Below are 14,051 nucleotides of genomic sequence, written 5' to 3'. Positions count from 1 at the left end.
TCAAAGCACTGATACTCTCTCTGGAAGCAGTGGAGCTGTGCCGGAGAAATTAATGACAGAATCATCCAATACTCACACTCATACACACACCGTAGAGATAGAGTTGATTAGAAAAGCTGAACATTGGCTAGGTTTCTGCTGTTATCGGTCCCAACCTGTCAGTGCTGCAGCCATTTTAAAAACACTTAAGTTCACGCTTCAGCTAGCAGGGGACAGGAACACCCCCTTGTGAGGAGCTTTGCTCCCACATATGTCCCTTATGGTGTTGTCTGTGGTCATCTCAACTTGGGTTAAAGATGGGTCTCTGACTCTTTATATCTTAACTCTTTGCACAGGTTGGAGAGGTCATCAACACTCTCTGTGGTTACCAGACTCTGGAGAAACAGGTGAGAGGAACAACAGATAATGACTGCTAATTGATAGTGAATGAATTAGTGGTTTCATCCTATCTTCACTGTTACTATGGTAAACTATGGTTTTATTCAATCACATTAACTAATGTTGCTGTAATGAGTATGCAGTTTAGGAAAAGGAAATAAAGATAAAACCTAATATTAATTATCTGATATTGTAACAGTTTTTTTAATAGTAGTGATCTAAAATAGTAGTGACACACTTAAGTATCACGATGCTATATTTTGTGGTACTGTATCGATTTCTCAAAAACACTGTTGATTTTTAAATTGTTTCCTTTTTTTCTTAATTTGTTTACCTAAAGAATTCTGCAAGCACTTTTACTGTATTGTTCACTTTTTTATGTGTGTGTAGTTGTGTATTCTTTATACTATGACAGTTTCCCTAAAATGTGATGTGAAAAGACACAATATATCTCCTCGCTTACAATATAGCAATATGTTTCAATATATTAAATCAGAATCAGATTTACTGGCCAAGTATGTGTAACATACAGTACAAGGAATTTGACTCCAGTCATTTGTTGCTCTTAGTATACATACACAGAATACACGTACAGCTAAAAACAAGGACAACAGTGCTGACCAAGGTTAACACAAACACCTACTTTGATATACATATATTGGGGATGCACAATATTGGATTTTTTGCCGATATGTAACAACTCATTTGACCAATAACCAAGACCAGTATCGATATATCCACTTTTTGACCCACCTAATTTTAGTGATCATCGTGTCTCGTCTTTAGTGGAATTAACATCATATTATACATGCATACTCTTATCATGGTGGCCCACCAGCAGATGGAGACATGAAATAGAAAACTTTTCAATGTATGAAATATCCATTCATTGTGCAAAGTAAGAAAAAGCATGTTGGTGGATTCTGATAGTTCATCTATAAAGCCGATATTGGTCGATATAGAATGTTGAATATAACAGGTTTCCAACATACATGAAGTAATTTTATTTAATTTAATTTTTATTTAATTTTATATACTTTATTATTCCCCAGAGAGAAAATTCAATTTTAGTAGGTGGAAATGACAGTAAATGCAGCGTGTAAAGCATGATTGGATTATGTTTGACAGATTTCTACATGTTTACAGTGTGTATTTAGATTAGAAATAAACATTTTTTTTTCTGACAATTTGGACAGTCTTAACTGTTTATCATAGAGATAGCATATGGAAAAGTAACCAAATGGGAATTCATCTTTTTGGCTAAGCCAGTGACTTAAATACCTGCACAATCAAGGCACTTAAATCACATTGATGCAAAACCCTTTAAAAAGAGTACTAAAATAATAGTGCTGAGGTGGAAGATTAGGAGAAAACAAAACCCAAGCAGTGATGTATACTGATCAGCATATGTGCTGCCTAAATAATGATATTTAGTTATATGATTTATAATTTCAAAGCAGATGTACAAAGTGCTTTACAAAAACTAAAAAGCAATAGAGAAAATAAAAAACAAACAAACATTAAAAGCAATTCAAAAGTGATACAAAGTGGGACAAAAGGAGCTACACATGAGAGAGTAAAACAAAGGAAGATTAAATAAAACACTCAATAAAATAAAAGTTAAGAGAATAACTTTGATTAAAAATATGTTATAGGAAGTGACTTTAATATAAAAGTGAGGTCAGGCCATAAACCCTGTGAAAGTACATTCATAAAAATGTGATTTGAAGAGGGATTTAAAAGAGGATAAGAAACTCGGCAAGCTAATGTCCTCAGGGAGGTTGTTCCAGAGAGTGGAGGCCCTAAAAATAATAATTGAAATCAAATGGCTTTAAATACTCTTGCTTAAGACAAGTAACTTTCTTAAAACATAGGTAATGATTTGCTCACGGTCTGTTTGTGCAGTAAAACCAACAGGACACACTTTCGAGTCATTTTCATTCATGAGGAGATTATTCAGCAACACTATAAACAAGCGATTCTCAACCATCGAGCCATGCCATCTAGTGGACAGTGGAGATACTGATAAAATTACAAAGCTAGTTATTTTTATATCTAAATGTACTTGAGAATTCACATTAAAAAAAAGTCCAATTAAAATGCAGAACTTTAGAGACTAGTTACATTTGAATATCACCCCACCAGTCCTGACACATCATCAGGGCGAGACAAACATGCTTTCCTACTTAGCTAGCTAACATTTCCCTGGATGCAGTGACAAATATGAATCATTTTTTTGAAACATATAAGTGATGTGGGAGACAACCCTGAGTCAGTAATAGCTGTAAAGCATTTACGATACGATATATTGAATTTCGCGGTGTTGCGATAAAATAAATTCTCGATACCGTCGTGGGAATGCTACGGTAGTTATATAGCTGCGTTCTCCTACAGAGCCAGTAATATGACTGTGCAACTACATTCCCCATAATCCTTTGCATGCAACTGCGTGCGCAGGTGAGAGCAGACTCCTGCAGCTCAACCTCCGACTCTGATCCGTGCATGACCAGAGGAAACAGCGAATAAAAGTAAGGAGATTGATTGTTCTTCTCTGTGGATTTTCTCCGCGACTGTCTGTCATAGCGAGAAGCCACACATATCACGTGAAACAGCGGAATCGTGGCTTTCCGACAAGACCAAGCAGTCGGTAGTCCAATGAGTTCACAGCGAAAAAAAATGATAAAGTTACACTAAAATATTGTATAACAAAGCATTCATACAGCTTTACATACACATTACTTTTGGATGGATTACTCACGAATGCAGGGTCGCACAGAAATGCCACGCATATCACATGAAAGCGCAGGACCAGAGCTTTCCTCTCCTCATCTCCTGTTCTGAGAAAGTGTTAGGGTCTCCTAGATGTCAAGATTGTCAACCTGGTGTGGAGAAACTGAGGGAATGTGTGTTTTTGAGTTTTTCTATGACTTCCAGAGAAATGGCTGGGCTTTATTTATTTTGGTTTTCTTTTACACACATCTCTACCCACTTTTCTCTCTCTCTCTCTCTCTCTCTCTCTCTCTCTCTCTCTCTCTCTCTCTGTCTCTCTGTGTATCTGTGAGTGAGGGATTGTGTATTATTGAGTTTACATTATTTCTAATTTGTTACTTTTGTTGTTGTTGCAGGGTCTGATTGTTCTAAGTTCTGTATATTTGATGAATATTAAGACTACTCTATCCTCATAATTTGATGTCATTCAGATGACTTTCTAGTAATAGTACTACACTACTTTTGTTCAGAGTAGGTTAAAAAATACTGAATCTTTCCATTTTCATATTCTTTCACTATAGTTTTAATTGACATGACTTTGTTATGGCACTTTAATGTCTGCCTGCCTAGCAGTAATAGGGAGGAAATGAAAGCACATGTTCTGCACTGTGTGTTGATTTGTTTATGATACGCTTCCAAGTTAAAAATAACATGCTGTACAGTGTACATGCACTATTTTTGAATAAAATAGCTATTTTTAACAATAAATTTTCTCTTTTTTCCCCTTGTATGAATATTGTGATATATATTGTATCGTGAGTTTCTGGTATCGTTATATCCCTAGTGAGGAAACATGACTCTGAATACGTTAAATTTGGATTTATAATGGCAGGCAGTGATGCTGAGCTTAAAGCACAGTGTGCTGGATGTGGTGAAATCCTGTCAAATGAGGCGCTAAAGCCATTGAAGCTCCACAGACACTTCAAGCAAAGCTCCTGAGATGTGTTAGGAAGCCAAAACAATATTTCCTGAAAAAGGCACTTCAGGTATAACATTAACAGCTGGCAGTGGCATAACACATATTTATACCACAGTTTAGTTTTTCCCACTTTTTTTGTTTGTTTTTCTTGTCATGTTTTTTTCATCATTCATTTGGGAAGGTGGTCCTCCTAAATTAACATAGGGTTGAGATTCCCTGTTATAAACTGTAATACTGTAGCATGTGTTTTTCATTAGTTATCTAGTGTTTCATAGCTGTAAAAATGTAAATGATTAGTACTCTAAGGTTCTGTGAGAAATACATGTGTTGGTGAGGAACAAGTACATTATGGAGCCTAATACATTCTTTTGAGATGACAATAAGCTAGTAAAACTTAAATTGTGGTGATCAGCTTTACCCAAGAGCTTGAGTTTTCCTTTACAGCCATGAAACCCTAGATAGAACAGAGTCTGTGATGTTAATTGACTCGTTTGTATGTTTTTCTTCTTTCTTCAGCATCTAGTTTCAACAGCAAACATCTTAAATTGAAATACATCCAACAGTGTGACAGCTTTGGAGTGTTAAAACTTCATTGGTTTAACTTGCCAGTTTTCTTCTTTTTTTCAAAGGCAGCGACTGTTGATTTGAGTCTGAAATTGAAACTTTCCTTTTGTTGTCTTCCTCCGGTCTGTGCATCAGCGTGAAACCCTGCATGAGTTGATCCATGTGCGAGGCTGTATCCATGCAGTCAACCTCTGGATGAGTGACAACATTGGAATAACCATTGCACTCTGCTGCGCCATTGGGCTGCCCCAGGTAATTTAAAACTCATAGCACTGACTCACTGACACTGAACTGGGTTTGAAGCCCTCTTTCCAACCAAATGCACCTCTCCAACTTAGCCTCAATATCTGAACCGTAAACTCCTCACTTCCTGTGAAAGTTTCTGATGTTTTAATTTTCCTCACAACACTGTCTGGCAAATAATTTTCTCAGCTGCATTAAAAAGACATGATTTAACGCTGCCAGAATACTACAGAATAGCAAAAACTATATTGATTGTTGTGTAACTCCAAGTTTTCAAAAACTTTTCACAGTTTAATTTCTTTATACCTTGTGGTAAATCAGAATTTGTCTCCCACACATTACAATGTCCACAAATCTTCCCATGCATACATTTGGACTTGTGGCAGCCCCCTCAGAGAGGAGTAATTACAATCATTACCTTTCTAAACAGCTGCATAAATAGCATTGGTTCTCTCCAGCACCACATTTCCAGAATAAATTGTAGCTCATACATTTTGTCCAGTTGAAAAAAACACCTACTCTCTTGCAGTTAATAGTGTCCTCACACTGAAATCCAAGGTTTTTACTTTTTGCCAGGTTTACTCTTAACTTTGTTACAGAAACAGCTCTGTGTTCCTTTAAATTGCTATGGCCTGGGTACTCCTGGGTCTGATTTCTGCCATTGTGTTGATCCTGTAGGTGTTCAGTGTTTCCCACAGAATTAGAATCTGTAACCTCTTTAACACTGTTCCCACCTGTTCAAGGTGGGAATTTCATGGCGTTATTCTCCCCCGCCAATCTTAAATAATGTATATAATTGTGGGATGGGAGGACAGAGTTGTCTCGTCTTTAAGATGACAGTGGAGGTAGTAACAGTGCCAAATCAACATCTGTGTAGAAGGCACAGTCAGCAGGATAGACCACTGACAGGGCAGTTGAGACCTTTGGACGACGTGTTATGTGTGCGACCCACTGCTGGGGATTTAAAAAGCAGCTGATAGCAGTTAGTAACTAACTTAAAGAAGAAGAGGCTTGGCCTAAAATGTACTGATAGAGGAAGAGCTCCTGCAGAGGTCACTGAAAGCAAATTTTAAGACCCAGCACTGGACCTTGGGATGCATGGTTTCCATGGAAGTGCAGCTTTCATTTAAAGTAGTTTGGAAAAACGATGGACAGTTCTCAAATGAGAGCACTATTGTTCTAAGAAATAGAGCGCTCTGTTTCCATATGAATTCATTAACGGTTAAATTTCACTGTCACTGCGCCTGGCATTCAGCTGCTCCGTCTGTGTCCAGAGTACGCTTTGCATAACGGAACAGTATATATATTCCAACAGTGATCTGAATTGACGCTCCAGCTCCAAAAATAGAAAACCAATATGTGACGTCAAATGCAGGAAACCCTGATGTCCCTTTACACATACCACGGTTTGATTGTTGGGGATATTGAGCTACTGTGGACCATGTAAAGGTCTGAATCATCTAACGTGAAACAGGTTATTAGACCGTGCAGTTTCAGACTGTGAGTTCTCATCCTATTGGCTGTGAGAAGAGGTCAAGATTTTATAGCAGTTATCAACAGTCTTACAGCTGGGTTTCCTGCAATGCTTTATAGCACCTAAAATGAAAAACATCTTCAATAACATCATAAAAAATTATTACACACACAAAATACATCATCAATCACAAGGGAAAAACTGCAGTGGCACTATTATTAGGGATGTCCTGATGAAGTTTTTTTTGGCACAGATCTGAGTCCTTTAGCAGTGGGCATCTGCCAAAACGGAGTCCAATCAGATTTATTTGAAAGATGATTAAATATATATCTGACACATTGAATTAACAGCTGCAGCTACTTAGTCTAGTGCATCCTATTTTTTACAAGCTACGTGATCCAAATACTGAAGAGCCTGGTTCAGACCTATTACGTTTATAAGCTTGAAGTATTGATCTGATATGATTGAAAGATTAACTCGGAAATCGTGACTCCTGAGATTGATTTGAAGTAATCCACTAGAGAGAAGACCTGTCACTCTGTGACACTGCTGTGCAACCGCGAGTTAACTCCAACAGAGTGATGCTTTTTGTTTATTGTTTTTTAACCTCATAAACAGTCTTTGGGTGAGTGCAGACACTGGCCTACAGAGAGCACACATACCAGACAACATTAAAGTTTAGTGTTGGCTTGCCATCAAGTTACTCGTGGAATTAATGTTAAAAAGTGACAGTTGTTATGACCTGCTGCTACTTGTTATTTTAACCTGTGAACGCCAGTGTCTGTGCTGGCTGAAAAGGAGAAGCTGAATGTTTTGTACACTGCATTTGCACTGTATAAACACATTTAAATATCCATAGTCAGTGTATTACCTACAGTAGATGTCAGCCAGCATGCTGCCAGTTTGAAAAAGCAGATAAGAATATCGAGTTTGGTCCTGAAAGTCTCACAGTAACATAAATAAACTAAGTGATCGAGACAGCTGTATAAAAGCAGTTCCTTGTGTTCTGCAAGGTAAAATTACTGTTTTTGTCAAAAGGAGTCTAGTGGCTGTGGGCGGGGGCCGCAGCAAAATGCATCTCAGCCTTCTGAAAAAAACCCCACCTAATATCAGTTGAAGTGTACACTATATTTATTTATTTATTATTTTATTATTATTATTTTACTGCTCCCCTCTTATTCCTGTGAACATATATCTCAAGAATATATATCAAGAACACATTGAGGGAATTTCTTCAGATTTGGCACAAGCTTTCATTTGGACTTAACAATGAACTTATTAGAATTTGGTGGTTAAAGGTCAAGGTCACTGTGACCTTGTATATGCCTCATTCTTGTGAACGCGATTTCTCAAGAAGGCCTTGAGGGAGTTTCCTCTCAAGAATGAACTGATTAAAATTTGGTGGTTGGAGGTCAAAGGTCAACATCACTGTGACCTCACAAAACAAGTTTTAGGCCATAACTCAAGAATTCATATGCTAATTATGACAAAATTTCACACAAATGTCTAATAGGATATAATGCTGAAGTGATGACATTTTATATCCAAAAGGTCAAAGGCCACCTTCACTGTGACATCATAATATTATGCAAAAAAAAAAAAAAAATTGGCCATTAGTCAACACAATAACTAAGGAACAGAAGGGGAAATATTTGGTCAGATACTAAATAAGTGATTCTAGTCTTAGGTCTTCACCTTTGAAACTGTGTTGATTGTATCTGTGCTGTGGTGGGGAAGATGTGTGTAAAGCATCCATGTTTTTACAGACATGCACGTGAACTATAAAAGCAATTTGACTGCTTGACGGAGGCATTCAACTGCAATGCAGTTAGGGATGGGAACTGGTTAGATTCATCGACATCAGTAGCCTTTAAGCTTAACGATTCTTTTCATTACGCCGAATCTTTACGTCAATGACGTACGTCACACTCATCAGTCAGCAGTATGTTCAACAACAAAGAAGACGTAATGGTGGAGAGACAGAAGCGGTCGAAAGCTTGGCTTCACTTCACCAAAAAAGACTCATGATGACATTCACTCATCACAACAGCATGACGTTTATTTAGGCAGCACCGTAATTACATGCAAGGGCGGAAACACCACCAATGCTACAGTGATTTGTTTTCCACTACAGGGCTCTACTGTGTGAGCATTTTAACATTACTCGCATTTGCGACTAAAAATAGTTTTGTGCGAGCAAAATAAATCATTCAGCACGCTGTGCGAGTACAGATTTCAACCAGCAGCAGAATCGAAAGGCAAATCCCGCCGGTTGTGGGATGAACAGGGGTCACAAACATAGACACGGACAGGAATACGTATTCCTGTCAAATATGGCGGCCATAGCGCTCCGCAGTGCAAGATAATGGCTTACCGGCGACTGAGAAGCCCGGCTCCAGGTCCAAAAATTTCCTCTTCTTGGTGTCATGACTGCCCAAAAGTACCTGAACGCCGAGCCATGGCAGCACAGAGGTATGTGACGTGTCAGAGGAGAAACGAGCAGTTCACATTTCCACAAACCTCACCGCACTTAAGGGACTGTTCTTAACTTGTCAGGGGAGGAGGGTGGCTGGTTGATTTTTATTTTATTTATTTATTTTATTTTGATCCCCGCTATGTTAATCACTTATTGATGCTGTTTTTGAAGAATGAATAAGTCAATAAGTAATTTATTCCATTGAAATATCATTGATGTATTATAGAAAAGTGATTTATCTTTTTATAAATGACAAAAGGCACATCTGCCTCATTTTTGCTGTGGTATCGTGATACTACTCAGAACCATGATACTGTCACTAGTATCGTACCGTGGGTCCCAATTTTGGTACCTTGACAACAGTAACAGATTCTGTGACGTTATTTGACGTAGATGAAAACAAATGCTGTACAGATATTCTTTCATTTGTTCCATTTTAGATGATAGCAGTGGACCAATTTCATATTTTGTTTGCTTACTTACTTAGCACTTATCTCTTGTTTAGAATAGAAACTCAATAAAATTTCTGTTGTTGACACCAAAAACCTCTAAGGTCTACTTTTTCTACACAGGAGGAATCGATTAGGGAATCGATAAAGAATCGGATGGATAAGCAGAATCGATAATGGCACTGATATCAATAAAATCCTATCAATTCCCATCCCTAGATGCAGTTATTCCAATTTTTGATATTCTCTTACTAAATTTATAGAATAAAACATTAATCAACAATGACGTCAAGGTTTTTTGAAACCTTAGACGCATTGAGAGTAGGGATCTTACCAACTTACTAACTGCTTATCGATCTGTTATTTAAACGCTACTCTTATTGGTTCTTTTGGGGTTTTTAAGAGGGGAAAAAAAGAAGTAAATTAGAATAGAATTAACATTGCTTTATTTTCTATGTATGTTAGTACAGCTTATAATTAACATTCTGCTACAGCATTGTTTGGAATTCAATTTCAGTTTTCATTGTTATGTATAAAGTCCAATATCACAAATCACAACTTGCCTCAGAGGGCTTTACAGCATACAACATTCCTCTGTCCTTGGACCATCACAGCAGATGAGGGAAAACTCCCCGCGAAAAAACTCTTTAACAGGGAAGCAATGCTAGAAACCTCAGAAACCTGAAGAAATCTTACTATATAATGACTAAAACTCTGTCTGTGGGTGTGTCTGTGTGTCCGTTCCACGTTCATTAACGTTTCTCCTCACGGACTTGGTCAATCCATGTGAAATTTGGCACAGTGGTAGAGGGTCATGGGAGGATGCGAATGAAGCAATATTACATCAATTGGCCAAAGGAGGGTGCTATAGCAACCAATTGAAATTGCAAACTTTGAATGGGCATATCTCATGCACCGTATGACGTGAAACTTTGCACAGAGATGCCTCTCCTCATGAGGAACAAATTTGCCTCAAGAACCCATAACTTCCGGTTATATAGATTTTCTGCCATTTTGAATTTTTTGAAAAACACTTAAAATCGATCTCTTCCTAGGAAGTTTGACCGATCTGCATCAAACTCGGTGAACATAATCTAGGGACCAATATCTAAAGTTTCCTCTTGGCAAAAGTTGGAAAACTTCCTAAAACTGAGCTTCTACAAGGCAATGAATATTGCGGAGGGCGTGGCTCATCACATAAAGGTGTATAACATCTCAAGGGTTTCACCGATCACCACGCAACTTTGTAGGCATATGACCACACATAATCCGAGGGGACCCCTCCATTATTGACCCCATCAAACAAAATGGGGGTCCTAGAGAGCTAGTTTCTTATCTAGGCCTAACTACCATATCGATTTTTACTAAACTTGGTAGATATGTAGAACAGGACGCCTCAAGGTGACTGGAGAAATTTAACTCTAATTGGCAACTGGGCGGCGCTATAACAACAGAAAAATGCTTAAAAATGGCTAAAATGTGACCGATCGCTGTGGCTCCCCCTGTGGCCGAATGTTGTTGTTTTTTCTAATTTTTGGTATGACTAAGTCATGGTATGGTATGCTGTACATAATCACGGAAACTGTCAGTGTGTCATTCTGTCAGTCAGTCATTCTGTCTGTCCCACGTTTTTCTACTCACTGACGTGGTCAGTCTATGTGAAACTGCACATAGGCACTGAGGTTTGGCATAGGTAGAAGGTGACAAAGCTACCAGTGGGTATGGACTCGTTACTATTACAGACTATTACAACATATCTGAGTTGGACAGGGTAGCAGGAGATGAACTACAAGCTAAGCGGTCGAAAACAGTACATTTCTTTGTATGTGATGCACTGTTGCTACATGTTTTGACAGATTGCTCGTGTTTCTGCCCTTACACGCACAGGAGTTGTTGAACTTGAACTTGTTGAAGCAGTGTCAGCATGAAATCTTGTGAAGTGTTTTGCTCTCTCTGCCACTGTCACTGAGAGCAGAGCCTCTGTGTGTGTGTGACAAAGAGTGACAGAGCTGACCCCGCCCCTCGCACATGCAGCAGGCTGTGAGGCTCTGACACAGAGAAATCTCCTCTGGATTAAGTAGTGAAAATGCATCATGGACAAATGTCTTAATATTATTGCAAATTTGAAACATAGTTGAGATAAAAATCTGTACAAGATAACATTTATGTAACTTAAATAAACAAAATATCTTCTGAATTTCTCCAATACTGATAGCAGAACCGTTAACGTTGGAGCTTACGTTGGAGTGAAAAGAACTGAATTTCCCCTCAGGGGGATTAATAAAGTATATAAAATTAAAAAATTAAAATTAAAATTAAATTATCAATACTATGGTCTTAAATAATTTGTCCAAGGGGTTCATTTCATACCAGGTTTCAGTACCCATCCCTAATTGAGAGTATGTGCATTAACAAGGTCCCATGTCTCCCTGCAGCTGCTGGGCATCATCCTGAGCTGCGTCTTCTGGAACCTGCTGGTGGACATGAGTGAGTCGGCCGACATGGTGGACTTCAAGCTGAAGAAGGCAGAGGTTGATTACAGCCAACTGGACCTGGCCGGTGCCGGTTGGTGTATGTGTCTGCCGAGGGACGGCGGCTACCTGCCCGTCCCTGCTGCTGAGCCTGATCTTGACCCCATTGATGTTCACCTGGAGAAGCTCAAGAAGCAGCCGCCTCGCACACATTCCCAGCTCCGAGAACTGCAGCAGTCCAGATCGGCCACTGGGCTGGACGAGGTCGACGTTGGCCGGAAGCAGAAAAGGGAACACTGAGCGGTCTTTTTAACCCTTTCTTGCCTTTTGGGTTTTTGCCTTTTTTTTCTGTCATTGTAATCATTGCATTTGTTGGAGTTGTGTTGCACTACTTAATGGTTGAACCTGTCAGTTGTTGGATCAAGAGGAATTTGGTCAGTTAAAGGGATCAAAAGTACTTTGGCACTTTGTCAATGAATTTGTTTACAACAAAAATTGAAGGAACAACATGCAACATTGGCTTTTCAAAAAACATTTCTTTTGTCTTGTTTGTGGCCGTTGATACTCAAAGATTTATGGCATTATTATCACATTTTATTTGTTGTTGTTTTTTTTAGCCTTTGAAATTGAGCTATGTCTCATGTGCTAAAGCTTACCTCAGGCTGTTTTGAAAATAGCCCAGTAGTCAGAGGACAGTACTATTTGGTGTGTAAATTTATGGTAGCTTGAAAAGACGTTTTTCAGTGTCCGAGAAATAGGAATAGCCAAGTATGTCTTGCGTGTAGCGTCTGTGACGGATGTATACAGTTTGTGCATTATTTGTTTTTATTATGATTTTAATTTGATTTTGTGCAATCAGTGTACATTGTAAGACTGGTAGATGTGGAATAACATGGGATGCATGTTTTGTACTGTATATAAAGTAAGTTAAAAGAAAAAAACAAAACAAAACTTCAGTTTACATGTTAAGGCGTGTGTCCATATGGCGTTTGTTTCTGACAGAAAGGCACATCATCAAAAAGTGCCTCCAGCATCTTTTTTGATGACACTACATTAACAGAGGGTTCACTACACAGCTTATAACAAGCTTACAACACATACAGTGATAGAAGCACAACACTAATCCGCAACATCAGTGTCCGGTCCATCAGCTCCCACAAATGGGATTATCTGGAGTGGCCACACAAAAACTAGGAGTACTCTGAAATTAAAAAAAAAAAAAGAAAAAAAACAAGAAAGAAAATTGCTGGGTGCTTTGTTGTTTCTTCAAGCCGCTGCATGCAGCCACATACACTCTCTCCTCATTGGTAACAATTAAAAAAAAAAAAAGATGCTGGTGCTCAGAAAAAGAGCGCTATGTGGACACTCAGCCTTGGGCTCTCATCAGGGGGGCTTCAGTCTATTCCATTTCTAAACTTAACTTTTTATTCCATCTTTTAATGGAACAACTAAAGGGATTATCCAGACTACAAATCCAATGACAGGCTACTCTATGATGGTTTTTTGTATCTGAGTTATGCACTGTTTTGAGCTTCCCCCTAGCTCCTGCCTTGTATCAGCACTACTGTTCTTGTCAATAAAGCTGAATTTGTCTACTGATTTTTGTGCCGAGTTGCTCTGCATGTAAACATAATGAAGATGGCATAAATTTAATATGCAAACTGAAACATTTGTCCTGTCTTTAGAGATTATTTGTCACTTGGCAGTTCTCACTCAACGTAAAGGTGCACAGTGGAGTTTTCTTGTAAACAAACAAAAGTTTTATGTACATTCAGTGTCACCAAAACTCACTGTGTGTATATTGAGGTCTAGCAAATGATTTGAATTTCCTCATAAAAGGTGTGCAAAGCTGATTTTAAATCCATCATTGTTTACATCTGTGTTTACTAGCTTTTAGTCTTCTTCTGACCTGTCTTTGTTGGCACATTGTTGGTGTGTAGATCAGTGAAATAGTGGGAAACCATTGGCAGGTGTGTGCACTGCATCATTCACGTGTGACACAAAACGGCCTCCATGGCAGTACTAGAGGTCAGTAAAAGTGTTTCTAAAAGGGAGCTTAATATCTGGGCATTACCTTGTCATATAAATTCCTGTTACAGTAATGTATTAAAAAAACAAAATATAACAAAAAACTGATACAAATCATAGAACTCTGTCGCCTCCCAAACTACCAACTGCCAGAGGTCAAATGACAGCTCTCCTACTTAAAACGGTAAGAAAAGCAACTGCAACACAAACACTTAACAAAAATAAAAAGAACGAGTCTTGCAGGCAAGTATACTGGGATCCAGGGACCTGATGCAACTGG

The 14,051-nt window shown here is 38.5% G+C and overlaps 1 protein-coding gene across 1 annotated transcript in view; it reads left to right on the top strand.

The window, feature by feature from the left end:
* zgc:110329 (uncharacterized protein LOC550500 homolog) overlaps nt 1-13,330 on the top strand; it is a 30,280-nt gene extending 16,950 nt beyond the window's left edge. Inside the window, exons 6-8 of the mRNA XM_049578361.1 lie at nt 336-386; nt 4,766-4,882; nt 11,708-13,330. Of these exons, the coding sequence (XP_049434318.1) occupies nt 336-386; nt 4,766-4,882; nt 11,708-12,043 (504 nt within the window). The 3' untranslated portion in view covers nt 12,044-13,330. The remainder of the gene's footprint in view (nt 1-335; nt 387-4,765; nt 4,883-11,707) is intronic.
* The last annotated feature ends 721 nt before the right edge of the window (nt 13,331-14,051 follow it).

This window comes from Epinephelus fuscoguttatus, linkage group LG6 (genome assembly GCF_011397635.1).
Source record: "Epinephelus fuscoguttatus linkage group LG6, E.fuscoguttatus.final_Chr_v1".
Taxonomy (NCBI): domain Eukaryota; kingdom Metazoa; phylum Chordata; class Actinopteri; order Perciformes; family Serranidae; genus Epinephelus; species Epinephelus fuscoguttatus.
Note: the sequence above shows the minus strand (reverse complement) of the source record. Positions and strands in the feature narration are given on the sequence as shown.